The 25,961-nt window shown below is 40.0% G+C and overlaps 8 protein-coding genes and 2 long non-coding RNA genes across 18 annotated transcripts in view; 5 read left to right on the top strand and 5 right to left on the bottom strand.

Moving 5' to 3' along the window:
- Positions 1–4,106, bottom strand: part of LOC117213166 (homeobox protein Nkx-2.4) — a 30,389-nt gene extending 26,283 nt beyond the window's left edge. The window contains exon 1 of the mRNA XM_033458518.1: positions 3,213–4,106. Coding sequence (XP_033314409.1) covers positions 3,213–3,930 — 718 coding nt within the window. The 5' untranslated portion in view covers positions 3,931–4,106. The remainder of the gene's footprint in view (positions 1–3,212) is intronic.
- Positions 4,107–6,708: 2,602 nt separating this feature from the next.
- LOC117213174 (putative 28S ribosomal protein S5, mitochondrial) lies at positions 6,709–8,702 on the top strand. Its single transcript, XM_033458534.1, has 6 exons — positions 6,709–6,843; positions 7,000–7,074; positions 7,162–7,506; positions 7,593–7,823; positions 7,902–8,101; positions 8,210–8,702. The coding sequence occupies exons 1-6, from the start codon at positions 6,771–6,773 to the stop codon at positions 8,606–8,608; spliced, it is 1,323 nt and encodes a 440-aa protein (XP_033314425.1). The 5' UTR covers positions 6,709–6,770; the 3' UTR covers positions 8,609–8,702.
- Positions 8,703–8,932: 230 nt separating this feature from the next.
- LOC117213175 (G-protein coupled receptor 143-like) lies at positions 8,933–11,345 on the top strand. Of its 2 annotated transcripts, XM_033458536.1 has the most exons (7): positions 8,933–9,066; positions 9,193–9,378; positions 9,434–9,545; positions 9,640–9,734; positions 9,828–10,006; positions 10,093–10,420; positions 10,482–10,682. In XM_033458536.1, the coding sequence occupies exons 2-7, from the start codon at positions 9,229–9,231 to the stop codon at positions 10,680–10,682; spliced, it is 1,065 nt and encodes a 354-aa protein (XP_033314427.1). In that variant the 5' UTR covers positions 8,933–9,066; positions 9,193–9,228. The 2 variants fall into 2 exon arrangements, with proteins under 2 accessions (XP_033314427.1, XP_033314426.1); XM_033458535.1 differs by lacking the exon at positions 8,933–9,066 and having other exon boundaries at positions 9,229–9,378; positions 10,482–11,345.
- A 10-nt stretch (positions 11,346–11,355) lies between these two features.
- On the bottom strand, positions 11,356–17,482 carry LOC117213172 (A-kinase anchor protein 10, mitochondrial). 2 transcript variants are annotated; one of them, XM_033458530.1, is made up of 9 exons: positions 17,353–17,482; positions 14,660–15,440; positions 14,332–14,592; positions 14,088–14,238; positions 13,864–13,978; positions 13,602–13,773; positions 13,463–13,536; positions 13,340–13,392; positions 11,356–13,241 (listed from the first exon to the last, which is right to left on the bottom strand). In XM_033458530.1, the coding sequence occupies exons 2-9, from the start codon at positions 15,181–15,183 to the stop codon at positions 13,152–13,154; spliced, it is 1,440 nt and encodes a 479-aa protein (XP_033314421.1). In that variant the 5' UTR covers positions 15,184–15,440; positions 17,353–17,482; the 3' UTR covers positions 11,356–13,151. The 2 variants fall into 2 exon arrangements, with proteins under 2 accessions (XP_033314421.1, XP_033314420.1); XM_033458529.1 differs by lacking the exon at positions 17,353–17,482 and adding an exon at positions 15,642–16,242.
- On the top strand, positions 17,460–19,080 carry LOC117213183. Its single transcript, XM_033458547.1, has 3 exons — positions 17,460–17,659; positions 17,969–18,456; positions 18,694–19,080. The coding sequence occupies exons 1-3, from the start codon at positions 17,486–17,488 to the stop codon at positions 18,788–18,790; spliced, it is 759 nt and encodes a 252-aa protein (XP_033314438.1). The 5' UTR covers positions 17,460–17,485; the 3' UTR covers positions 18,791–19,080.
- A 45-nt stretch (positions 19,081–19,125) lies between these two features.
- On the bottom strand, positions 19,126–19,784 carry LOC117213189. Its single transcript, XR_004488595.1, has 3 exons — positions 19,647–19,784; positions 19,348–19,567; positions 19,126–19,214 (listed from the first exon to the last, which is right to left on the bottom strand). It is a non-coding gene; the product is annotated as an uncharacterized LOC117213189 (long non-coding RNA).
- A 257-nt stretch (positions 19,785–20,041) lies between these two features.
- Positions 20,042–21,519, top strand: LOC117213181. Its single transcript, XM_033458545.1, has 2 exons — positions 20,042–20,176; positions 20,402–21,519. The coding sequence occupies exons 1-2, from the start codon at positions 20,140–20,142 to the stop codon at positions 21,214–21,216; spliced, it is 852 nt and encodes a 283-aa protein (XP_033314436.1). The 5' UTR covers positions 20,042–20,139; the 3' UTR covers positions 21,217–21,519.
- A 78-nt stretch (positions 21,520–21,597) lies between these two features.
- On the top strand, positions 21,598–24,320 carry LOC117213185. Its single transcript, XM_033458550.1, has 3 exons — positions 21,598–21,805; positions 23,044–23,420; positions 23,704–24,320. The coding sequence occupies exons 1-3, from the start codon at positions 21,611–21,613 to the stop codon at positions 23,762–23,764; spliced, it is 633 nt and encodes a 210-aa protein (XP_033314441.1). The 5' UTR covers positions 21,598–21,610; the 3' UTR covers positions 23,765–24,320.
- On the bottom strand, positions 21,794–23,339 carry LOC117213190. Its single transcript, XR_004488596.1, has 3 exons — positions 23,248–23,339; positions 22,245–23,192; positions 21,794–22,126 (listed from the first exon to the last, which is right to left on the bottom strand). It is a non-coding gene; the product is annotated as an uncharacterized LOC117213190 (long non-coding RNA).
- Positions 24,321–25,134: 814 nt separating the features above from the next.
- Positions 25,135–25,961, bottom strand: part of LOC117213169 — a 33,853-nt gene continuing 33,026 nt past the window's right edge. For 5 of the 7 annotated variants that reach the window (XR_004488593.1, XM_033458525.1, XM_033458524.1 and 2 more), the window contains one exon: positions 25,135–25,915. Coding sequence is in view for 5 of the 7 variants with exons in the window: in XM_033458525.1 (XP_033314416.1) it covers positions 25,805–25,915 (111 nt within the window). In the remaining 2 variants the exon portion in view is untranslated. Of the gene's footprint in view, positions 25,943–25,961 lie in introns of all 7 variants that reach the window. The other 2 variants (XM_033458526.1, XR_004488592.1) reach the window with 2 other exon arrangements.

Genomic DNA, 25,961 nt, shown 5'->3' with positions numbered 1-25,961 from the left:
CGGCCCTCTGAATTCGAGCTACTGAAACCCAACGAGCAGTCCATCCCTTGTCAGTTGGCGAAGAGCTGTCAAGAACGGACGCGTCTCGACCAGGACAAAAGGAGCGATTTAGCCGCGCAAAGTGCTACGTCATGGAGCACGGGAGGTCCGACGATGAAGTCCCGAATTATTATTATGTCTGTGAGAACGTATTCTCAGCCTGTCAGGCCGTGCCCGCCTCGGGAAAGAAATACCACACTCGAGACACCAAACACCGACCGAATTTGTTTACGCGACGCCACGCATCCAGTTACGATGGAAAATCGATGGAAACTCGTCCACCGTGTACCACTCCGAACGTAGATCGATATTTCGCGTATCGAATTGTAAATCGTCGATCGAGTTTCCTGTCCTGTTCGACGAATCGCCGAACGAAGACGAAGTGGCGCCTTTGAGCGAGATCCGAGCGAAGCGTCTGTCGACAAATCGAGAATCGGAGATTTCGTGAAATATACTTGAGAGAAAGGGAGAAAGAGAGAGAGAGAGAGAGAGAGAGAAGAAACAGCGACGAAACGCAGAAACTTGCGACGCGATTAATAATACCAGATCTTCTAACTTGCGAAGATCACGATGTTTCAAGACTATCGTCGATGAAACGCGGACGATGGGCCGGGACAATGGAAGCCCGGAGAGGAACGACGGGTTCGACGTTCCGACGAAACGGAGCGCGAACACGGGGGTGGATCGCGCTCAAGCTCGTAAGAATATCGTTAAGCAAATTGACGTGTTCTACCTGGCCACCGAAGTCGAATCTTCCGTTAGGTAAGATTCCGAACAGCCGGTCGAACGCGTCGATCGACCGGATAATTACGCGGTATCGTCGATAGTGACGGACAAACGAAAACCCTGCTCTTCGTCGTTACAAAGTCGAAGCGTAACTTTATAACGGTGAATTATTTTTAAGGGCGATTAGGTTCGATCGAGCGTCGATTTCAGGCTACCACAAACTGGTAAACAAAGTTTAATCCGCAAGATGGCTCGTATACGTTATTCTTCCTGAGTAACGAGACAAGCAAGATATTAATCCTAAGAACGAGTTGCCAGCGTCCATGTTTCTTAACGACCATGTATCGGAGGAGACGAGAGAGAGAGAGAGAGAGAGAGCAAGCAGTGAACGACAAATCGTTTTCCCTATCTTATCCGAGCCGGCTGAGAGCAGAAGCGACGACTATCGTCCGTTCGGGCATCGCCAAAGAAGCAAATATCGACGTTCAAATCGAACGTTTCACCGTGTCTTTCGCCTTGTTCTTTAGAGACGCGTAGCAACGCGTGAAAATCGGGAGAAATTGATTTTGAAAACGTTCCGTACGTTGAGTAACGTCGCCTGGCGCGACGAGGGTCGTTCAGGCTTATTTGTTTAACTAAAATCTCCGGTAGTGTCCGGTAGCCACGCATTTTGGGGGCCAGGGATCGATATACGTTCTCTAGCGGCTAGCAGAGTGGCGCGTGCGGCCGACAGAAATCCAAGGAGAAGAGCGTCTGTTGACACAAGTCCGAAGGACGCGAGCTTTGTTGGCCGACGATCTTCTTCAGCGGCCTGTGAAACGCGAGAAGCCCGAACAACCGTGCCATCTGCGAGTACGACTGTCTATGCAGATTCGATTTGTCCTGGAAACGCGCGTCAACGTACTTTCGCGATACGACGAGCATCGAGAGAGAACTCGAGAGAAGCAGCCGACCGCGATGGTCAAGCTCGGAGAATGGGAAATTTCAAAGTCGGAGCAAAAATCGTCGTTTAAAAGTTTGAATCGCGACTTTCGAAATATTCGGCTTATCCGATCGTCGTTATCGTCGATCGGCGTTATCGCATATTTGGAGATCGTTAATCCGGAGATTTAACGGGACAGATAGTCGACCGGAAACGTGGAAACGTTTGGAGCGACGAGCGACGGATGAATTCACGAGTCGGTGTTACGAGACGACGCGCGACGTGACGGAAGGCGGACAGGCTGTTGTGGACTTTGAAATACGAGTCCGATACTTCGTCGATGGCTAAATGGACGTAAGTGCGAGCTAGTAATAACAAAGGTAGACACGAGGCGAATAAAAGCGGGACAGACGTGCCTCGTGGATGGCGAAAGGGATGATCGCGTGCAACCTACCCACACGAAACGACGTTTCCGCTCTCGCGGAACCAAGCCTATCTATTTGCTCTTGTCTTTCCTCTGTTCTTCGTTTCGGCGTACAAGTCGGCGGCTTCTCCTTTTCGCGTTCGACGGAAAGCTGGACGTTCGTTACGGAATGTCTTCCAGACGACCAAGTTGAAAACGATGGTGGTCACGGATTTCGATCGGAACGAGGGTACGTACTATTTCGATGTTACCAGCGAAATGGCGCGATTCCAGCGATAAAAACAATTCCAAGATTTTATAGCGACACGGCAGTTTTATAACACAAATTTTATAGTAGCGGACGACTCAAATCGTGTCGTTGTTTTGCCTCGGAGTATCAAGAAGAAGAAATAGACTCCGGGCAAAACAACGTGGCCGTTACGCATAACCGTCGAACAAGGACTAATTTGAATTTTCCGACTCCCCCTTGCCCGCCGACCAGTATAAATAAACGTATAAATAACTCGCGTTATCACGAGTTATCCATCGAGTCATCGACGAGCATTTATCGCGAGTATCTGTCCGCGATTTTACTTTGCCATTTACGCTCTGTGCGGCGAATATAGGCTGTATATTAATTTATCATTTTTAAGTATATTCGACGGTTACGACAACAAACGATAAATAACCACCGATAAATCTCGCGGTCGAACATCCCGTGTACCTGCTCTGTACAATTTATTCGTACGACGAACACGCACAACTTGCCGATATCGATCGATACGTTGATATTATCAATCGGCAAACGATCGCGTACGAGAGACTTTGAAAGAAACTCGTTGTTCTTGGTGCACGCGTTCGCGGACGTGTCTCGACGAATCTAATTGCCGCGAACGTCCGCCAACTCGATCGATCAGCTCCTTTCCAATTCGATCGCTTACGCGTATATAAGAGATTTTCTACGAGAGATCGCTTACGCGTTACAAGAGACCCGACGTTGCAACGTATTTTCGGAGGAAGCAACGCGCGAACGCGGTTCGAACCCGAGAAACGGAAAAGAAAGCGACGCATCGACCAGGCAAGAATCGCGGTAAAACGATGAAAAGACAAAGCAGTACTCACTGGCAAAGCGGGGATCGTTGGTGGCCGACGGTGTAGGCGCGTACCACGGATGATGGGATCTCATGGGGTCGGTGGCGGTCGCGCCTCCGGCGACCGCTGGCCCCGCGTGATGATACGATAATTCCGCGGCGCAGTACTGATACTGCGAGGTGAGTTGCATGGTCGCGTAAGGATTGCCCATGGCGGTCATGCCTGAGCCGGCACCGGCAGCGCCGCTGCCTCCTCCGGCGGCGTCGTTCGGACCGGAAACCGGTCCGGGTGTGCCGCCACCGGGCGTCGAGCCTCCGTGAAGCGGTGGACTGCCGCTGCTCGCGCTCGAGCTACCGGTATTGCCGCCGACACGGGCGCCGCACGCGTTTCCGTAAGGCGATACCTGAGAATGCGTGACCACGCCGACGCCGATCACCTGCTCCAGCTTCCTGAACGACTCGTTATCGATGGGTGAGAGAATGTCAGTGACGCTGAACGGAGTGGTATGAGCGCCACCAGCGGCTTGTACGTGGGACGAATGCTGTTTGGGCGACAGGCTCATCGCCAGGTCGATACCGTTCAGATCTGTCAGCAAGCTAGCTTGCTCCAGCTGGGTTTGTTGCTGTTGCTGCTGCTGCTGTTGCTGTTGTTGTTGTTGCTGCTGTTGTTGTTGCTGATGCTGGTGATAGCTGGTGGCATTGCCGTTCCCCTGGTTGCCGGCGCTGTTCCCGCCGCTGCCACCGCTCATCTCGACGAGGCCCGCGCCCTCGAGGTACTTGAAGCTCGCGCTTCGCGGAATCCTGAGGCCGGCGCTAGCCGCTGGATACCGACATCACTTCAACCGCCTAGCGCGCGTTCAACCGACAATTTCGATCGCCGAAGCTTCGCAGCGACTAAACCGCGTCGCTCGGCCGCTTCTCTTTTCCACCGCTACGATTTCTACGGATGTCTCCGATTCTTCCGATTCTTCTTGTTTTCGCGCGCTCTACCGCTTCTCTTACAAAATTCTTTCTTTCCTCTCGTTGCGTTTCGTCGAACGACGAAACGTAAAATCCACGATGTACCTTTTCAGATGCTCGATGCAGATATCGTCTGTTTAAACGAGGAGGGAAGAAGAACCGCGCGTCACTCTTGGCACAGTTTCGAACGATTCACCGCCGCACTTGGTTCCATTCATCGGGCGACGATAAATAATCGCACACTGTTTAACGATCCTTGGCACGATCGCTGCGAGACGTTGGATCGACTCATCGTCCAGGTAACCGAACCACGTACATTCGCAATTTCTTTTTCATCGATAGATCAACCGACTCGGTGCGGTGATACGCGGAACGCGTCCATCGTATCGACGCGAGGAAGGCTGGTTGCGGCTGGACGCGTCCAGCGGCGACACCGCGTCATTCGCCGCATTCCTCTGTTCGTGTCGCATTCACCAGGTCGGACGATATCCGGAAACGGGAACGAGGTCGAACACGCCGTGCAACTACGCGAGTTGTGGATCCAGCGCTGCGTAGCACCGATCGTCGAGCGCGAACCAACGTCGACCAACGATCGCAGGTTTGCCAAGGTCACCAACGACCGACCGTCTGCTTCTTCTCGCGCTCGCACACGACCTGATCGAACGTCTTTCGCAGGACGAAGGAGATCCTAGAGGCACAACACGATTCGTAGAGCGAGGGCACGAGCGACGAAGGCACGGCACGGCACGGCACGACGCGACGCGACGCGACGCGACGCGATGCGATGCGATGCGATGCGATGCGAAACGATACGGAACGAAAGACGAGAACGGAAGAATGACACGCACACGTGGTCGAGGAGAAGAGTGGCCGGCCAGAGCCGGCCGGCGGCCGACTGAAATCACCCGGGGGGTCTTCGAGTCCTTGGACTCTGCCGATAGAGAGACGATGGTAGATGTACCACTCTACAGTTCGCCTCCACCTTCGTCGAGGATACACTCTCTCTCCGTAGGAGAGGAGAGAGCGTCTATGGATGGATGGCTTGCTGGCTGGCTCGCTAGCTGGCTGGCTGGCTGGCTGGCTGGCTTGGCTGGCTCGCTGGCTGGATAGATGGATGGATGGATGGATGGATGAATGAATGAAGAGGACTGTCGGGTACTCCTGGAGAGGTCCTCACGGCCGCTTAGACCCACTCGACCAGCGCAGCGGCTCGGCCGGTCGCGCTCGCTCGCTCGCTCGCTCGCTCGTTCGCTCGTTCGTTCGTTCCTTCCTTCCTTCCTTCCTTCCTTTCTTCCTTCGTTCGTTCTTTCGTTCGTTCGTTCGTTCGTTTGTTCGTTCGTTCGTTTGGTCGTTCGTTCGTTCGGTCGTTCGGTCGTTCGGTCGTTCGGTCGTTCGTTCGGTCGTTCGGTCGTTCGGTCGTTCGGTCGTTCGTTCGTTCGTTCGTCCGGGCTCGGGCCCCACAGCCTCTCGCGGAGAACCCGTACGACGACACGATGAGTGGAGTGCCCACTACGGAGAAGTGCCTGCTACCAAGAGTCGTGATGAGATGTCCCCTTTTGCGTGTGAGAGAAGGGCTCCCACTCGCCTTCCTCTAGAGGGGTTTGCGGGGCTATCTAACCGACCTCCGAGCCAAACCCGGCACCCTAACCATCCCGTCATTGGAGGAACCCCGCCAATCAACGCGCCCATGCGATTCCATTGGATCGCTTTCCGCGCGGTTCCACTCTTGCTCGGGGTTGTCCCGCGCTGCTCGCCGTTACGCCGTTGGTCAGACCTATAGATCTTCCGTTATACGTCCGCCTATCGCGCCTCTGATCCCTGACATGCCAGCCAGGAACCACCTCGTCTACCTAATCTACTACCGTCTCATGGCCACCAGCCTCGGGACAGCCCACCTTTCTCGCTTCTCTTTCTATCCCTCTTTCTCCAATTACCTATCTAGTTCTGTCCCTTTCTAGCGTTCTACGTCTGGCATTGTCCTTGGAAAAATTTCACCGCGCTCTGCTATGCATTTTGTCGAATTTTTCTTCGCAGGGTGCCTACCACGATTTTACCGACCACCCTTATCGAGAACAGCGACGGTACGCGACTGTCTAACCGATCGACGTCGTTCGATGCTTTGCTACCACGATGCAACGTGTCGCTAGCTGTGCATTCCTCTCGTATTTACAGTTTTTCTTTTTTATACAGAAATAGATGAAATTTCTTTTTAATACGGTTCTTCGTATTCCCTTAATGAAACGCAGCGAGACTAGCATGCCCGATTCTAGCTTATACTACGCGTACAATTTCGATATTTCATTGAAAAGCTCAACTTCTAAAACGATTCATTGATATCGAAACGTTGAAATATTTATTTTGAGTAAGTCGTTGGGATTTTTTAATCTTACATTGGTGTTTGACTAGATTTTTACTTTTCCAGCTTTTCCATAACAAAATTATCCTTTCGTAATACATATACACGGACGAGATGCACTCTCTCCGTCTGCACTTACGTCAATACGTAATACGTGAAAGGAACGTTCCATCAGCATACGACATTAAGCGACATCCGTCGTCCACTTTCTCAATTATCGTGTTCCTCTCGGGAAGAAAATCTCTTTAGAAACTTCACACCGATAAGGCTAAAATGGCAAAATGGGTATACCATGCTTCTAAAGCAATTACAAACTGTTTGAAAAATATCAACGTTGCGAGAGATGGTAATTTACATAAAATATTTCTCACATATCGCTTTTCTACAAAATTTTATTTATAACTGCTGTTTGTTTTTGCTTATATAACCTAAAACGTGTATAATTTTCTTAATTCTTTAACTTTGAATCGACAACACAGTTTCATCTACAAATTATTTTCAGCTACCACCATTGGTTTATTGACACCGCGGGTTTTATTATTGCAACATGCAAGGAATACTAACTTTTATATGAGAAGTAAGTAAGTTTCGTCGACACACTTTCGGAAACATTTGTTAGGTTCTGCTCGAGCGCTGATAATCTGGAAATATCACCTGTGTTTAGGATCAGCTACGCAATTATGGAAATCTGTTACAAGCGTTAGTAATGCCGGTAAAAGAAGAGGAAGAGGGAAAGGTCTTGCGAGGCCCAGAGATTTAAATCGTGGTCAAAGATTGGGTTGTGGAAAAATACCATTCGTATTTCCTGGACTAAATGCCCCTGTCACGCACGGAGAACATATAAATCAGCAAAGACGTCTTACGGCGCAAGAAGCAGAAAATCTCGATGCTGCGAAAACTGTTACTGCGTTGAAACCAAAACGACTCAAACTTCACCCTTTAAACCAAGGTTGGTCCGGATGTCAACCTGGTGGGAGGAAACTCGGACCACCCGATCCTGTTGACGACGGTTTGTGATATAATTGTTCGATACGTATATACGTATATATCTATATATATACATATAAATTATAAGTGAAATTTTTACCGATTCAGATGTTTTCCATGGATTCGAATCTTGGATATTATCTGCCAAAACTTCATCTATCATGACCAGTACTATGGGTAGATCGAAACGTTGTAGCGCTATAGTTGTTACTGGAAATGGAAAAGGCTTGGCTGGATTTTCACAAGATACAGGACGTGAATTTAGATCGACCGTAAATACAGCTAAAAACAGGGCAGGACGTAGATTGATATACTTTGAAAGATATAACGAACATACTGGTAAACGATCTTCTTGTGTCTTTTGTTGTCTATTATTAGCTCTATAACTATGTAAAATTATAATACCTTTTGTTCTAGTACTCCATGACTTTTTTGGACAATTTGGAAAAACGAAAGTATTCGTACAACAAAAACAGAAGGGTTACGGACTGAAATGTCATCGTGTTATTAAAACATGTTGCGAAGCAATTGGTATCAAAGATTTGTACGCTAAAGTCGAAGGATCTACAAACGTGGCGTACATCGTAAAAGCTTTCTTTATTGGCTTACTGCAACAGGTACACCGATCGAAACTATATTAAGTGGTAGCAAAGAAGAACTGTACTTTTCACATTATATGCAACTTTGCGGTATATCGATAATAATATTATTAACCATATTTTTAGAAAACATACGAAGAAATGGCAAATGAGAAAAGATTGCATGTGGTCGAAATGAGGAAAGAAAATAATTATTTTCCTACTGTACTTGCTTCGCCATCGATAGTTCGAACCTCCAAAGAAATTCCACAAGACGAAATTTTAGATTTTAAACAGTACGTAATGAATGGAAGAGTTCTTTTGCAGAAAAAAAAGCCTGAACCATTTTTCACGAAATTGCCTTCGTGGTTATTTCATTTACGTAAACAAGAACGTCACAGGGATCAGGATCAGGTTATAATCAGATTAAAAGCTGAATATGGCGACGTGTGTAGTTTTCTCGCTGAAAAATATCCGGAAGCAAGAGCTTCTAAATGGAAAAAACATGACAAAAAGCAGGAGGAGGAAAGCGCAGTTGAAGCGTGATATTTCTGTAATAAATATGAATAGTTCGTTAGAAACGTAATTGAATATTAAATGTGTATTCGGTAATAATCAGTAATAACAAAAGTATATGTAATCGAGACTTTTTTCTTTTTTCCTCCGTATCTCGATATATTTACTTACAGCGGTAATAAAATATTTGAAGGATTAACGTTGAACTTAATTACAAGCAACAAATGTAAATATGGATCCCAGTCGTTTAAAAAGGTAAGGAGATTAAGAGTACGTTAAATTGTATTATTTGAATAACGATTATCACTAGAAGTCTGTATTATCCGCAGAAGGTATATGCATAATTATCTTCTGTTCGAAACGAATAAAGTGTTAAATATGGCGTGCAGACGAACGTATCGGAAATCTCGTACGGCTTCGTTTTAACATAAAAATGAATGCATTCTTATTGATTCCTCGAAAAGATTTTTGGAAAAGGTGTCTTTCGGGTAATCCTAAATCGTTCCATCCATATTCCATACATTTAATACGTAGATCAAGTTACGAAATAACTGGTGTCTTATCGAATATTTAATTATTTCTTATCGCGTGTATATACATATATGTATATTTAGTTGATGAAGAAGAAAGAAATCAATATCAAATAGATCATGGCTGATCCAACGATACAAACATTCTGTTGTCATCATTCTAACAGTACAGATATGGCAATTGTAATAATGCAAGAATTCAATACAGATTTGTACAATACTGTTTGTATGATCTCTTCTTCTATAGGTATCCTAGGTGCAATGTATCAGGTAAGGGAAATCTTTTAGTAAAATCTTATAAATCACTGATGAAATTGCTTTGTAGATACTTCCAAGAGAAACATCTAGTCATTCTCATAGGTGGCAAAGCTTATCTGTATCTAGAGGAAGAGAGATCATCGTATGGCTTGCAATTGCAGACCTCTTAGCCTCGTTAGGTAATTACATTTGTTTTCTAATACTGAAAAAATATGAAATAGATAAAAAACAAAGAAAGTCACTTTTCTCCTCTCAATTTGAATTTTTTACTAGGTGTATTTATTAGATCGGCGATATGGATGAATTTTAAATCCATAATGCCAATGCAAGATGATACATCAAGTGTTGTCTTTTGCGCACTTTTGTCGGTAAAATAATTGTATTATAAAATTCACCGCATTAGTAACCTGTATTCGTTTCAATCTTTTGTCATATTAATATCAAAAAAAAAAAATTACCAGGCTTGGATACAGTATTTTTATATGGCAACATGGATCTGGACTCTTTGCTACGCCATTGACATGAAACTGTTACTAGGAGACAGATCTGGACATTCTACTTGTTACCATGCCTTTGCATGGATATGTCCAGCAATTTTGACTACATTTGGCTTAACAATCTTATATATACCAGATGCAAAGTTAGTTTTTGTTTCGATTTAATGGCATGCCACGATGTTACCCATTGTTATTTCTTTAAAGTATCACGACACTTTTCTTTTCCCAGTTGTCATAATTTGACATCATTATCCACTGTTACATTACGTATTCTGCCAAACTATTGTGCTACTTATGTGCTATTAGCAGCGGTCATGATAGTCAATCCTGTGTTATATTTCGCGTCGACGCGAGATCTTCAAACTGCTGTCACTTGTAGTTTGGCACAAATAACAAGCAGAGAAAGGAAATTGGTGCAAGCGATAAAGCTCAAATTTGCATTGACTAATTTTGTTTATTATGTATGCTGGTTACCGAATTTAATTAACGGGATTTTGTTATGGACTTTATGGTTCCAGCTACCAGTCAAAATTATCATTACTCTTTGGTACATAATGGTATGTATATTTTTTAAGGCCAATGTGACAAGTTCAACTCATGAGAATATTTTATTGATAGGCTGTAACAAATCCCCTTCAAGCTTTCTTCAATGCTCTTGTTTACAAAAGATGGAGTAAGAGAGAAAAGTTTCGATTGGAATGCTGTCAGAAGTTAGGGAAAGGAGACAAAAATACCCGATTATCAGAATCATCGCCCTTACTGGATCCCAAATTTGGCTGTCCCCCACATACGAGTATTAACGGATCTTCTTCGGTCTGAGAACTGTGATACTGAAAATTCCTCTTTCAATCGTAGTAATACGATCAATCCACTGCCTTATATGCTTTAAAGAAAGCTATATTTTTAATATTTATATATTTTTCAAGTTTCAAGGAGATAATGTGCTCGATAGCCCATTTTATGATGAAGATTGCTTAAGGGAAAAATATAACTGAAGAATCACTATTTGTATAGAAATATTGTATACATAAAAAAATTCTTTCTTTACATATAAACTTACGTTTAGAATAAGATTTTCCTTAGAGATTAGAGATTATAGTTATTTCCTTATAGCGATAAAAGAGCTTTATGGAAAATTGATTGTTCGTACTAATTTGGTAAATACATTTGTTAATTGTTATAAATGTTAAAAGATTTTATTTTTTACATATATAAGAAGAACGCACCTATATAGAGTAGTACTGTTTAATGAGTGTAACCTTTTTTCATATATCTAATATTTTCATGTTGCAGTTCTGTCTGAATAAATTACAGAGTGTTAAGCATCACTGAACGTTGCACGAGTACATCATATGCTAATATAACTATTTTGATTTAAAAAACATGATAATTTGTTGATCGTCGTTTTTATTACGGTTAATAAAGAGCACCATTAAAGAATACATATCTACAAAACATAATACACGTAGAATTTTCAAAAGAGATGTCTTGATTTTTTTGATTAACAAATTTTATTCCTGCAACAACCCTTCTCCTTTTAATAAAAAAAATTCTTATGTACATCGCTATTAACAAATGATCGAATACTCCTTTTTCTAGAGATTTACATATACATTTTATAAAGAGTACCAAGACTATGTTTTTCGGTAACGAATTGTATTTACGTGTAGCACCAAAATCTCTGTGTGAATATAAGGAATATAATAACTAATACAAAATTTGTTCGTTCATACTAACGCACAAAGCTTGAATGCTTGCTGTATGTAAAAACGAAATCTTCTATAGCCTTAAAAATATAAATCATTATAAGAGCATAAACTGTCAAAATACTGTAAGATTTATATGCAAGATTGATTAATCTATTTTTAAAATAATTATCCTTTTATCTTTAAAGGAAGAGGAACTAACGTGCGTCGTTCAACTTAAAATCCACTAACATTTTAAGAACATTAGTCTTGGATTGCATATGTTCATCACATTATCCAACTCATCTTCTTAGTACATTATGTATAGCAATTTTCATTTTCTTTATACTTTCTTCGAAAAATATATTCGATTTTAATAAAATAAGTTTTATGTAATGCTATATATTACCGACTAATCCTAGCTATACATAATAAGACTGATCGTATATAAAAGTTTTTCGACTCTACGAGTAACGAACCGAATGCTTTGTATAAATCAATTAAAAATTCTATAATAAATACTGCCAAGTATAAACATTTGAAATGTAAGAGCGCCTCAAAGAATCTGTAGTAATCGTTATATATATCTGGAGTAAACTTGCAAAGGTTTGTGCGAAATAAATGAAATTATTATTTGAAACTTGGATGCTAAAAATCTACAATTTCGTCAAACGGCCACTCACTTTCCAATATCTACATTGCATTTCATTCGTTGATTTTTAAGACATACGTATTGCATTCCAATCACACTTTTTTACGATATGTCATAAATTGTTTACCTATCGCGTATAAAATACTTTTTTCATCTTTTATATTTTTGCAAACAAGAGACACTTACGTTCACAGAAGATACACAGAAATGTACTGAATTACAGAAATACTTGGCAGTTGAATAATTTAAGTAATACGCTATATTGAACGCGAAACAATACATATGCTCTGTACATCCTTATATAATATATATAAGTCGTCTAATATAGTCGCCTCAAAATTACAATTATATCTTAGAATAGAAACGAATACTTTTATAATCTCATAAACATTAGAAAGAGTATGAAGTTAAAGCACTTGAAAATTATTGTTTTCGTTTGTACGGTTTGCTATTATGCATTATATAAACGAGAGCTTTGTATTTTATTTACAGTGATATTATTATCTGTTTCTTTCAACTGCAATAATTTTTTTATTATTTTTATGAAACCCGAAATTATTAAACTTATCACGAGTGTGTAGAATAAAGTGAAATAATATCGCAATAGAAAATTACTTTTTCAAAAGAATTCTTATAAACGTAGAAAATATACATGTGCATTTTATAATAAATTTGATACTATACACGTGTGTTCTAAACGTGTTGCGAAAAGCAAATAAATATATTAAATCTTATGGATACGAACTCACTCCTTTTTCAATTGCTATATTTAAAAGTAAAATAATTAGGTTTATCATTACGCAATTTGGCACTTGGAATACGCGATGTCGTTTTATAAAAAATTAAGAAAACATACACAATGTTAAACAGAATATTTACCTTAAAACACTTAAAGCGCAAAGTATATTACGTAAAAAAGAAATGACTTGATGTCGAACCTAGCGTCTGTCATCAAGATGAAAAATTCGAAGCTCCTCGTGTCAAAGAGGTGATCTCACGAACGATCATCTCAGCAATCTTCCATGCTAACTCCTCTTTGGCCTAATTATATCGATTTTAATTTAGATTCACACACACAAAAAAATTAGAAGTCATGCGTTAAATGTCACATAAACATTACTGATAAGCGTGAAATTTACCTTATCCTGCTCCATATTTACAAGCCTTTTTACAGCACGTGTTAATCGAGATTCTAAAATTATTTTGAAACGATTATATCAATTCACGTTGTACATTCAAGGTAACTGATCGAAATAACTCACCGTATTTTCTTTGAGGGTCGGGGTCTATCTCAGTAACGAATCTGCCTAGCGAATCAATATAACCGACGCTCAAACTATAAAATAAACAAGATATATCTTGAAATATTTATATTGCACAGCATTTTTGTTTTATAATTACCTATATTTGTTACGTTTCCATAAGGAATCTGGATCATAAAGTTGTCTGGTATCAATGTTCATACCACCAGTAATTTTTTTATTATTGTTCAATTTATTTCCTTCATTCCCTGCCTGCAGGGTATTCTGCATATTGATACTAACAGAACTGACCTCACTACTACAATCAGAACCTACAGATATTTAAAAATTTTGTTGAAATCATTTTATTTTTATCTCACTATCGATTACATAGAGTATGATAAATGTAAACCAACACACACCTGCTCTTTTTAGCCTAGGATGTAAATTCGAACATGGACTGCTTTGTATAGTACTGATTAATTCTGATAAGTATTTGTAATATAACTGAGATGATAAGAAAGTAGGTAGATAATACTGGAAAAGAATTTTCTGTTATCTAAAGTTGAAGCCACTGAATCTTATTGATAGCAATGGTTCCGAAGGAGTGCTAGCATTTTTTGTTACTTTAACACAGTATCTTTACCTTATTCAGAAAATTATATACAATTCTACAAGGTTTATCAAAACAATCGGGTTGTGGCCCTCCTCCATCTTCGCGACAAATGTTCTGTTCGACTTGGAAACGAATTTTATCGCTAAAACCAAGGGGCATCGTTGCTTGTAAGCTAAAATACCTGTAACGATTTCAACAATGATAATATCAATGACCTCGTTATTGATCTATTTAGAAAATCATAAAAGAAGGAAACTGTTAGGTAAATCAGTACTTGTCGTAAATAATTAGAGCATCAGTTTGCGCTTCCTCAGGATCTGCAGTATCCTTTTTTTCTAATAAATTTTGTTTATAGCTCATGACTGACATCCAAAAGTCTAATAATTCACGTTTATTTTCAAGTTCCATAAACTCCATAAAATAAAAGAATGCCGTTTCATTGTACAATATATCTGCTAACTGTACATTGCCACTTGTAAGAACATCAATCTGATGTTTGCAGTGAAATTCACTTCGTAAAAAGTTATTAATGTGTCTAGAAAGAATTGCATTTAAATTCCAAAATATAAATAATATAAGCATTTCACAGTTCTTATACTCACTCATTTTCTAATATTTGATATACAATCTTTTGAACAGCTGATAGGCACTGCAACATAGGCTCAATGTTTTCACAGGTAAGAACTTTCTCCATTTTTATTTTCAGGTCCTCGGGGATTTGATTCGTACCCAAAGTATCCTTAGTAATATACCTTTTATGAATTCTTAACACATCTTGCCTAATGGTAGTCATATTTCTTCTTCTGCAGTTGTGATTTGATTGTCGCATTTTGCTTATGGTTTGACTAGTCTTTGGCATGTCGTTGCAATTTGATTTCACATCATTACTATTTACATATTCGTCGAATAGTAGTTTCTTACTTTCATGACTATTTATATTATTCTGTGCCACATCACATTGGAAATTTTCATTGTTGTCTATCGAATTAGAAATACTATTTGTATTCTTTACACAGTTTAAGCATTCGATATTCTCCGTCGTATTTTCTAATACATTATACGAACTGCACAGGCATTCCACTTCCAGCCAAAACTTAATAAGTGCTATACAATTCTGTGTTTCCATAAACTGAATGAAATAGCCTAGAGCACCTTTGTCTGCAAGTATCTGTGGAAGTGTCTTAGAAAGCTGAGAGTTGAAGGAACATATTTCTTCCGTTTCGCCATTCAAAATTTCATCCTCCTCTTCCTCCTCAAGGCTGCACAATGCATCTGTTGATGTTTGAATCGAAGAGCCACTATTGAATACATCCCCGAATGATTTCCCAGAGCTCGTTGATTTTGTGGGAGAAGTTTGGAAAGATCTGGGTCTGTCTTTTTGTCCTGCAATTACAAACCCGGCAAATGTTATTAATACGTATACACTTGAAAAATATTTTGATTTTCGGTGAAGACGCGAAACATGCGGAGGAAAGCAGAGTTTAAAGATTGGAAAGACGAAGACATAAATATTTTGCGTTTAGGTTAACTACGATGTAATTATCGAGCAACCCTTTCATCAGTGAAACATCAAAACATATTTACCAGGTTTTTTAAAAAACTGGAACATTGTTTACGTCACAACGAAACATGATAAACGACGCGATATAATATTCAGAGGAGTAGATAATAATGTTTCGATGCCTGGCGCAAAACTTTTATTTTGTAATGGGCGAAAATTATGCGTGGGTTCCTTTCGAACACGATACCAAGCACTAAGCACTGAATTAGGAAAACGACACGGTGAACTTCCTCGGTTGTGCGTATAAAACAGCACATGACATTTCAACCAGTCTTCATTACTGTCATCGTGGTTCCATTCAGGATCTCTATATCGATACCAATCGAAGCATATCCGCGGCATTTGTTGATTCGACGTCGCACATTAAAAAACGATCGTGAATCAAAACATCGAAAGACACATCGATGACACCGAACTTGCGTAATCGATCGTTTTTATTTCTAGTATCATCCTAACGCCTCTTTGCTGCCATGTTGCTCATTCGTAGAAAGTTTATATTCATCGGGTCACGATTATTTCCTGCGGTTTCACAATAATGGATAAAGTCACAATCAAAAATATCCGCGTAGCGCATCCTAACGCGCTTTACTATCGTTACGACTTTATGACCTGTGCGTACAACTACCGTAATAAATTTGTAATTTACCATAACAAATTTCTAACTATGTCGCAGTAATTTTCATTTACAGTATACACCGTTCATCTTATACGTACCGTGTTATTCGCGTATCGTAAATTAAGGAACATTGACATCTTTGCAATATTTTCCCGTGTAACGTAAAAATTACTATGTTTATGTTTATTTTAAATATTCTACAGTAATAATTAACGGCAATGATTAATCATTACGAACCAATCTTTTATTTACTTACGTATATCTATAGTATTAGGGAAAAATCCTGGGGAAAGTCCCGATGAACTACAGATGAAAAGCAATGGAAAAATGGGAAATTCCGATGGACCATATACTTGTAGCCCTTTTTGATATTAGGTAATTGAAAAAAGTGTATTTGACCACGTGTCATCCAAAAATCTGTGGAACAAGACCGTGGAATAAAAGGCAGTCGTTAGTCAGTTGTGAAACTAAAGTTTGAGAGTTGCAGTAGCGAGGGAGTTACGAGGGAGTAGCAAGTGAGTAGCGAGACAGTTGCGAGTGAATCGCGAGGGAGTTACGACCTATAGAGATCATTAACCAGTGATTTTTACAATAATAAATATAATATATAGTAATATTGTAATATACTATATTATAAAATACAGTTTGCAATGTTAAATACTATACTCTGCCCAATGGTTTCTCATCAAATACTTCTTTCAGAGCTACACTTTCTTTGCTCATTTCCTTTTCGATGTATTATCTTCGTTTTACCTTGAAATATTTTTGCAAAGAGTGTACGATTTGATACCCGCCGATAGTATTCCGTTTTATCAATGTGTCCCCTAATTTAATTGCGTTAACTTTGGACAACGTTACGCGACCGATATAAAAGGAATCCCACCATCCGCTGTAGCAAGATCTTTATTTGTCCTCTTTATACGCGTATACCGTTCCCGCGAGGCTGTGGGAGACGTTTAGAGTAGCGTTTTAATATTTAAATCGGAATTGCTTTGCATTCTCGCGTGTGCACGCTTTCCTGGTATATCGGTACACGATGAGGCCAATGTCCGGCCACTGTGCTCGAGGCTCTCATGACCGTTCGGCGACAAAGAATACCGGTTTCTCGGTGTACTGACCACTATATCAAGGTAGAGCATCGGTATAACGCCGTCTTTTAACCGGACCCCGGTCAGTCTCAATCCCGTCGACGATCCTCGTGCATTTTTCCATTGCTTCGTGGCCCATCGAAGCAAAACGGTCCTCTTCGTCATGTATCCGCGTTACGGCCTCCTCCTCGTGTTCGCTTATCACGTTGTGACTGGTCTGTCCTTACCGACGACGACCTATGATCAACGACAAACCGGTGATCTAAACGTGCAAGTCCACCTGAAGGATGTGCAAGTGGTGGCGTTGTTGGACCCGGAGATGCTTGACGATTACACGGTAAAACGATGACTATCGGTCGCGATGTTCCCGCTGGGATGTTAATGTACCTCGATAAGCGGTACAGTCAGATGACGCGATAACAAGAACTATTATTATCATCGTTGACTTTTATCTTTACTGACGATGTGATAAATATGTTGCATCTAGACTTAAGAGATTTACGATAGTACGTGGTAACATTGATTTAAAGTAAAGGGTGGAGGAGTAAAGGATAAGGGAGTCGTAAAAAATATTTAAGCAAATCTTCGCGTTTTTAGGATATGAAGAAAGTAGTGTTAAGTAAATTAACACGATCTTGAATTACAGGAATACGATTACTTCTACGATTACGCCGACTTTACGTTGAAACCGATCGTCAAGCCCACCACCAGTACTACAACTACCACCGAAACAGTTCCATTAGAGCAAATCGATGTCTCCGAAACACCCGATTCTTCCTCTCAAAATTCGACATTTCCTTCGATCAGCGAGCCAAATATAAATTCTACCATGGAAAACGCGGAAATTCTTCTACCAGTGGCCGATGAGAAAACAAACGAAACCTTAGCTAGTTCATCAACTGAAAGTTTAGAAAATTCAACTAGTGACGGCAGTATACTAAGAATGAGGTTAAGTGACAAAATTGGGAATCCGTTTGAGGATAAGAAGGAAAATCCAACGAAGCACGATAACTTGGAATCATCCACGGAGAATCCGTCCAAAAGACTGTCTAGAAAACGGTGCAAATTAGGATATTCACCGGATGGCAAGGGTCGTTGTCGTCGTTTGAGTCAACGAAAATTATCGTTAATTCCGTAAGTACTACGAAAGCAGGAAACATTAAAATGTATATTTCATCCAATAGAAAATTGGCGAATTTAATTAGTCAAACTAATTAACGAGGTTACAAACTGTGAAATTAAAATTGTATATAAAGTTGCAATAAGAGTTTGAAGATATAAACATGAGATATAAAAAAAAAAAAAACATTTCAAACGAACAGTAGATTTGAATCCTCTTCGTTTTCTTTTCTTATTCTTTTCTTCTTGTAGATTGACGATGAGATTACCATCAAAACTTTTAGACGATCTAAGGCGCAGCGCAAGGAATTTGGCGCAGGAGGAAGACGATCGAATGCAGTTAAACTGAGCCGTGCCATGAATATTCGATGAATCCTGTGCGATTGTGCGGAGTTGCCTCATGTTCCTCATGTGACTTAAGTCGAATTTACATTGTTTCATATTGGAAGAACACGGTAGATGAACACTTGCTTTCATCCGCGGATGAAACGAGGATGAAAGCAGTGTTGCAACAAGTGTAAAACGAAACACACAAAGCGAAAGAGTGTAAATTCGGCTTTATGTTAAGTTACGTATATCCCATCTTACATTTCTATTCGGCTATAATTTCCTTAGTCGCTGTATATAATAATATATATAAGAAACAATTATACTTAACAGGGTTATAAAATTGTTGTAATAAATAAATTTATGTATGCATATTGAATGGTTTATTTCATTTAAATGTTGAATAAAACATCCTGTAGAATAATTTCACAAATTATAAGATATTCCTAAAAAAAAAAAGATACTTTTCAAGTGATTGATTCTGTAGAATATAAAGAGATTCCTATCGAAAGAATCTTTAAGAAACGAAGGAACCTCGTTCGAAGTTTTACAGATCAAGATAAGTAAATAGATACGAACAGCATACGATCCTGAGCAGCGAACAAATTCTTTGTACGCCTGCTCGCTCCGGTGTTCTCTGATCAAGGGAATAAAAATATCGTAGAATTACGTAATACGTTGTCATTCTCGAACGTCGTCTATCGTCTATCGTCTATCGTCGCCATTACTATAGTATTATCAACATTAATGTTATTTAATTTCATCCGCCATAATTAAGCCTCCATTTTTTCTTCAGTAACTAAAAATAGATAAAAAGGTTAAGAGTTATTGTCATAAAATTTCATCTTTCTTTTGAAGCTTGAGAATCATATTTTTACCTTTTGTACACTGCATTAACATTTCGAGTGTAATTTCTTTGAAATTATCCAAAGATGTACGAAGAGATATCTAATGGATCGATCCTTCTTGAAGGAACGTGCTATTAAATGAATTCTAAAATGACGTGCCTGAGAAACACGCACGATACAGTCAGTACAATAACTTCTTGCGAGAACTGCTCGATTTCCTTCTTTTAATCCGTAGAGGGGGATAAAGTCGTGTGAAAGAAGCTACACACCGTGCGAGAAGCAGTACTATCATGAGCGGTCTTGGCGGATGGTAGTCGCTTCATAATCATCTAATGTAAGTCGATTGCCAGGCATACAAGACGTTTCTTACCCTCTCCCAGCAGTGATATTCCCTCGATCTATATAGAAGACGCCGGCGATCCAAAGCTGCCAAGGAAGCGGACGAATCTCTCGCACAGTCGAGGATCGGACTTCGTTCAGCTCGGCTGATTCGAGCGGACGCTTCCAAAAGGGTTTCACCAAGATGCTACTGCACGTTGCGTGCCTCGTCCTGTTACCAGGTAGAATGACGTATACAACTACATCATACTCTACAGATTTCTTCGTAAGATAGATCCTTTCTTAACATTTAATTTTCATATATTTTGATATAATTACATGTTGCTCTTCCACTCCTTCGGATAAGCTTTCTAAGTTACTTGTAAATTAATGACTTTTTCTGATGTTTACATATGAAACTGGAGCAATTCTTTTTTATCCTCTATCATCTTCGTGTAATTTTGCAGGCATTCTATCGAAATCGTTAATTCCGCGAACAAACGCGGCTCCAGCCACGTATGACCAGCGACAAGACGGTGACTTCAATGTGGACGCGAAGTTTGAAAACTTTTTGGTGGTCGTCGCTACTTCCGGTAGCAGTGGTCTATTCAAGAACCTGGCTACTCAGGCGCTGGAGTTAAACGAGCTAATCTCGCAACGCAGCAAGCAACAGACCGCGGAGAAGCCATCTGAAACGATGGTTTATGAGACAGAAGATGCAGATGGCGGGAGGGAGCCTTACCACGTCGAGATCGTTCATATAGAGAAAGAGGGAGATAGCACAGCTCAAAGTAAACATACCGACAAGGCGTCTGACGCTAAAAACACAGAGAAAACTGAATTAGAAACATCGTCGATGGATTCTAAAAATTCTGAGCCTGCTTTGCAAGAGGTGTCTATCGATGGTAAAAAGACGGTAAAAAGGACTAGAAGTCTGTGGAATACGGAAGAACATCGTGGACTCGTTGATAGTTCGATAAAAGGAAATAAAAGGTCTACTAACGTTAGAAGTTCGCAAGTGAAGAACCTCGACCATTCGGATGATCTACCGGTTAAAGAAGAGGAGGTGTTGAAAGCAGCGAGGCCGGGTATATCGTTGAAGAAACAATTGTCGAAGAAGGAGGAGGAAGACATACCTTCGATATCTGAGGAAAGGAACGAATTGGGCAACAAGTTGGCGGAGCAGGAGCTAGTGTTGTTGGGAGGCGGTATCGAGAATTGCGGACCTGGAAGATACAGGGATAAATTAGGTGTCTGTCAGAACGACAACAATTTTAATTAAAATTCATTCTGTTTAGTAAGAGACTACATAAGTTCCATTTAAGAGTATCTATTTATATGACGATTGTGATATTTGTATACTATAGTTAAAAGTTAAAAAAAGATAGTAAAAAAGTATAAAAGGCAGGAAAATATGTAAAAGAAATTATATGAAAGATTCAAGCGCAAACTTTGATCTCGTAACCGAACTATATATACACCGAAAGCTATTCTATCTTTTTCTACGTTTGTACTATTTACATCTACAATGTATCGTAGGATTGTATCATGTTTACGGAGAGATAAATATACACGCACACACGAACAAAAGTCTACTATTTTTGTCCCTAAAATAAGATCCTGCAAAATATGTGTCAAGTCTTACCTAAAATTTTGTGAATGTTCTTCCTTACAGAATGTCCTCGGACGATGAAAATTTATCTCTGCTTATCTCAATAGATAAACTATTGACTCTTATCTGTAGTCTCAAGTTGGAACGTTCGAATTTGAGCCGCGTTCAAGTGATTCCGATCTTCTATAAGCTTTCGTCGGTAGGCGCCATTCAAGGCGAACCAGGAAGACAATCCTCGAAGTTCGAGCATGGCGGAAATGTAAGAGCAAGGGCAAGGTTACGGTAATAAGCGGCGGCTGAGACAGAGAAACGGGGAAATGAACTCGGTGGGGCCATACGAGGCCGTTGCCCTTTACAAATCGGTCCCGTATATGTGCGTGTATGCACGCGCGCGTGAGCGCGCGTTTGTGTATGTGGGTAGGTGCTCGCGTGCGCACCGACAGAAACACGCACGTTCGGTATATTTCACGCACGAAAGAGTGTGTATACGTTCGGGAGCAAACCGGCTACCAGTGGTTTCGTTTTTCTTCTTACCAACCGAACTTTGTTCTTGAATAGAATTACGTAGATTAATTAAGACCTAAAAAGAAACAAGAAACGTAACGGGTCTTAAAGAGGTTGAACGAAATGACATATTTCATTACGACAATAAACAACTAATTACATCCTGTAAAAGTATAAATACCGATATTTATTACCTCTTTTACCGTGTATTTAATCTTCGCCTTTCTATCGATGCCTTCGTAATATAAGCATGCTTGTATGTATATTCTAACAATAGGAACGTAGTACTAATCGATTAACGAATATAGCTCAAAAAATTGTAGAAACTGTTTCTCTGTAATTCTACGAGCTGCGACATGTAACTTGCAAATTCACGAATATCATTTCATAGTTAGTACGTTATCGTGTAAGAGAAATCTGGTGTTGATTGAAATTTATTGTTCAAATCGCCCTTAGGACAGACAACTGACACATAATATAGATAATTCTAAAGTAAAGTAGAATGAGATATCAACGTCGTCCGAGCAGAAAAATCAATTCCAACCAAGATTACGTTCTACCTGGCTATGTATGCAACAGAACGTGCACAGTGGCCCCCAGGTTCTTGAACTTGCCTGACGATCTGTTTCCATGCCAGGTGGGGACCGGGATCGCCGGTCGGCAGGAGACGTCGTCACACCTCGCTCATCCTCCGCATCGTCAAGACGTTCATTGCTCACGCTACCACGCCACGGGCATCGTTTTTTCTCATCAAAAATCAACTTATAAGTCCTTTTCGTATTTTCGATCGTTCCTCGATCGATCGTTCGCCGCGTGTCACACTTACCTTGTCTAGGCGAGAATTCCAAAACATCAGTAATTTCGTTTCTCGTGATTGCTCGACGAATCGACGAAACTCGAGAGCGTCGTCGTAGAAGCGGTTTCGTCAACGATCTGGTTTAGGACACACGCATACGTATATAACCTCTGATATTTATTTACGTCAATTATTAGAAACAGACATCGATGCTATCGATCAACATGCGGATCTTCAAAACGGTGCTGCTACTCGCCGCATTAGGCTCTAACAGAGTTGCTCAGTGTTTACCGATTGCGAATGAAACATCGATCGTGGAGTCATCGAGCCCGACGACACCGCCTTCCTACAATTCTACGGTCGATTATTACGATCAACGACAAAACGGATCTGAGAATTACCGTATCCACGTGGACGGCGTGGTATTCGTCGTCGCACCCGTCGAGACGCTCCTCCTAGCCGGTGTTGCTGGCGATAATAAACCTAACTTACCGATAATTGATTCTTCAAAGCCGCAATCCAGTAAACCGGAAGTCGATTCTAAACCGTCACCGGCGCCCAAATCGACTCACAGGTATTTTTCAATTTTTAAGTTTCACTCGGTACCGACGTGATACTATAATATCTTGCCTTGAATTTGACTTTGTAAACAACAATTTTCTTTTTAAACAGTTACGTATAATCGATGTTTATTTTCTTATTCATTTTTGAAAAGATGCAGTGTCATTCTTGTACAATGATACTACTTTTGATAGATATGTAAAATGCTATTGTACATATTTGTATATTATCTCCTTTATTTTAATGCACTTTTTTTTTTTAATTTATCAAACTGATATAGTACCTTTATTTTTTAGGGCTGGTTTGCGTTTGGCGAATTTGCTAGTTCCGTTGTTACGTCGTTTTCGCCAAGAATGAAGAAGAACTCTGTCTTTTACACGAAACGCTGCAAGACATTCGCGTAAAATGTAATTATCCTATCATCAATATTTTTTGACAATCGACCCTTTGTCTCATTCCTACTGTCACTCTCTGTCCTTTACATCGACATTAACTGATTATTCATTTTATCTTAAGACTATATTTATTTTTAATCTTGCTTGTAACGAACTGGGCAGACATTTTATAGAAAAAACACGAAGAGAAAATATCAAGAAGGTAAATATCGCACGAGCCTGTGAACGACGCGAGGTTTAGATGGGTTATTTGTAACTTTTTGAATATTATTCTTTGCATAGAACCAATACTCGAGCCCTCCACGAACAATTGTATACTCAAGGAAACATACGATACACGATTCTTATCGAAACGAAATTTATTTGATTAAAAATTAAAATACATTATTTATGAGTTCTTTTTTGGTATATCATCACAATACTTTGTATAAAAAATGCTTAGGACTATGATTTTCAGAATATATATCATCTGGGTGGAATCGTTTATTTCATTAAAAAAAAAAAAAAAAAGTAAAAAAGAAGATAGAGGAGAGAAAAAAATCACTTTCACAAGATCTTTGCAATAAGTAATTTCTACTATTAAAGGAAAAGAACGAAGGGAAACCTATATAAAAAAAGGACCGATCGTTTGAAACGCAATTAGAATAAAGTCGTAAGTTACACGATGTTCACTTACATATATGTATATACAATGCTTTCGAAACTTACACGATGAATAATTGTGACTTATGGAAGCGTGTACAAGAATATGTTCTTCAAATATATCTCACCATTAAAATAGAAAGCAGTTCTGTATGTAACGTGTGTATTTTCTTTGTTTTCTTTTTTCATCATTTCGGTGCTCGGGAATAATTTGCGACAAATATTTATATCTTTCCGTGTTTCCGTTCTTCGTTTCTTTTTTATGAGAATGTTCGAACAAAAGATATTCCCGGCCATGTTTGTAATCACGTTTGGAACGGCAAGGATATTTAAATATCGACAAATGACGAATCAAATAATAATATTAAGAACAACATCGTGTGTCGTTCCATTCGAATGATTCATATCTGACAATATATTAATTGCGCCAATCATCACTATGTAGTGCATCGTAAACCTAACGTACCCTGTTGTCATTTTACTTTTGAAGATTACACATTCGTTCCTTACTTTTGTTTCCAAGATTCAAACGAGTCGTAAACTTCGATGAACGGAGCTTTAAGGTACATTACAACCTATCTGCTTTCCTCTCTAAGTATGTATATAGGAATTAATACTCTTGAGAAAATGGTTCGTCATTAATAGCAGGATAAAATGTAATTCGGTGGGCACGAGAAGGAAATTCACTTGTTATCGCAATTAAGTATCCTTAACAAATTTGTCTATGCTTCATAATTTTTTTGTTCTTTTCTTTTAAAGCGATTAATCGCGAGTAATCCTAACGCGAGATAACTAACTATTGTTTCGACCATGTTATACGCAAAAACGGCAATGATTGAAAAGGATATATTTAAATTATAATCTCCGACTGAAAGAAAGCCAGAGGTTGTATGACTACGATATCGGATCATGAATTATCGACTATATCAATTTTGAAATTATGAGGACAGATTTACTGTTATTATATACACGGATTATACGTCTCTGAACGATAAAATATACTAAAGCAATACGCACGAATACCTTCCATAACATGACGGCACGGAGAAAGCTGTACACGACTTCGACATACGCAAAATGTCTATGCTTTATGGACTACCATATTAGCTAATCGTCTCGACGTGATTCACCGAGAAAAGTTTGCATGTACACATCGTCGAGCGCCAGTTTAGCTCGATTCTCATTCCCCCAAACGATACGCATTAGGGTGATTTTCCTACGCAGCTCCCGTTTTGGCATCAACAACGGACAATTATGCAAACAATGGAATTAGTAATGATACACGGCGTAAGAAATAAAGGACGACAACAAAAAGGAAAGAAGGGGGGAAAAAGGAAAACAAGAGTAAGAGGAGACGTGTTTAGGAAGATGGTTGAGCCGCTGCGTTCGCGTTGAGATCTTCGCAGTTCGTAGCTCCTCCACTATTATTAGCAACTGCGGGCTCGTCAAATTTTAATTCCTCCTTACCCGCCTATAGAGGAATTATTCCATTTGACATCTTTTTTAAAAAGTCAATC

This window comes from Bombus bifarius, unplaced genomic scaffold (genome assembly GCF_011952205.1).
Source record: "Bombus bifarius isolate JDL3187 unplaced genomic scaffold, Bbif_JDL3187 scf7180000008515, whole genome shotgun sequence".
In the NCBI taxonomy this organism is placed as follows: Eukaryota; Metazoa; Arthropoda; class Insecta; order Hymenoptera; family Apidae; genus Bombus; species Bombus bifarius.
The sequence above is the reverse complement of the archived record's forward strand: the minus strand, read 5'-3'. Positions and strand labels throughout refer to the sequence as shown.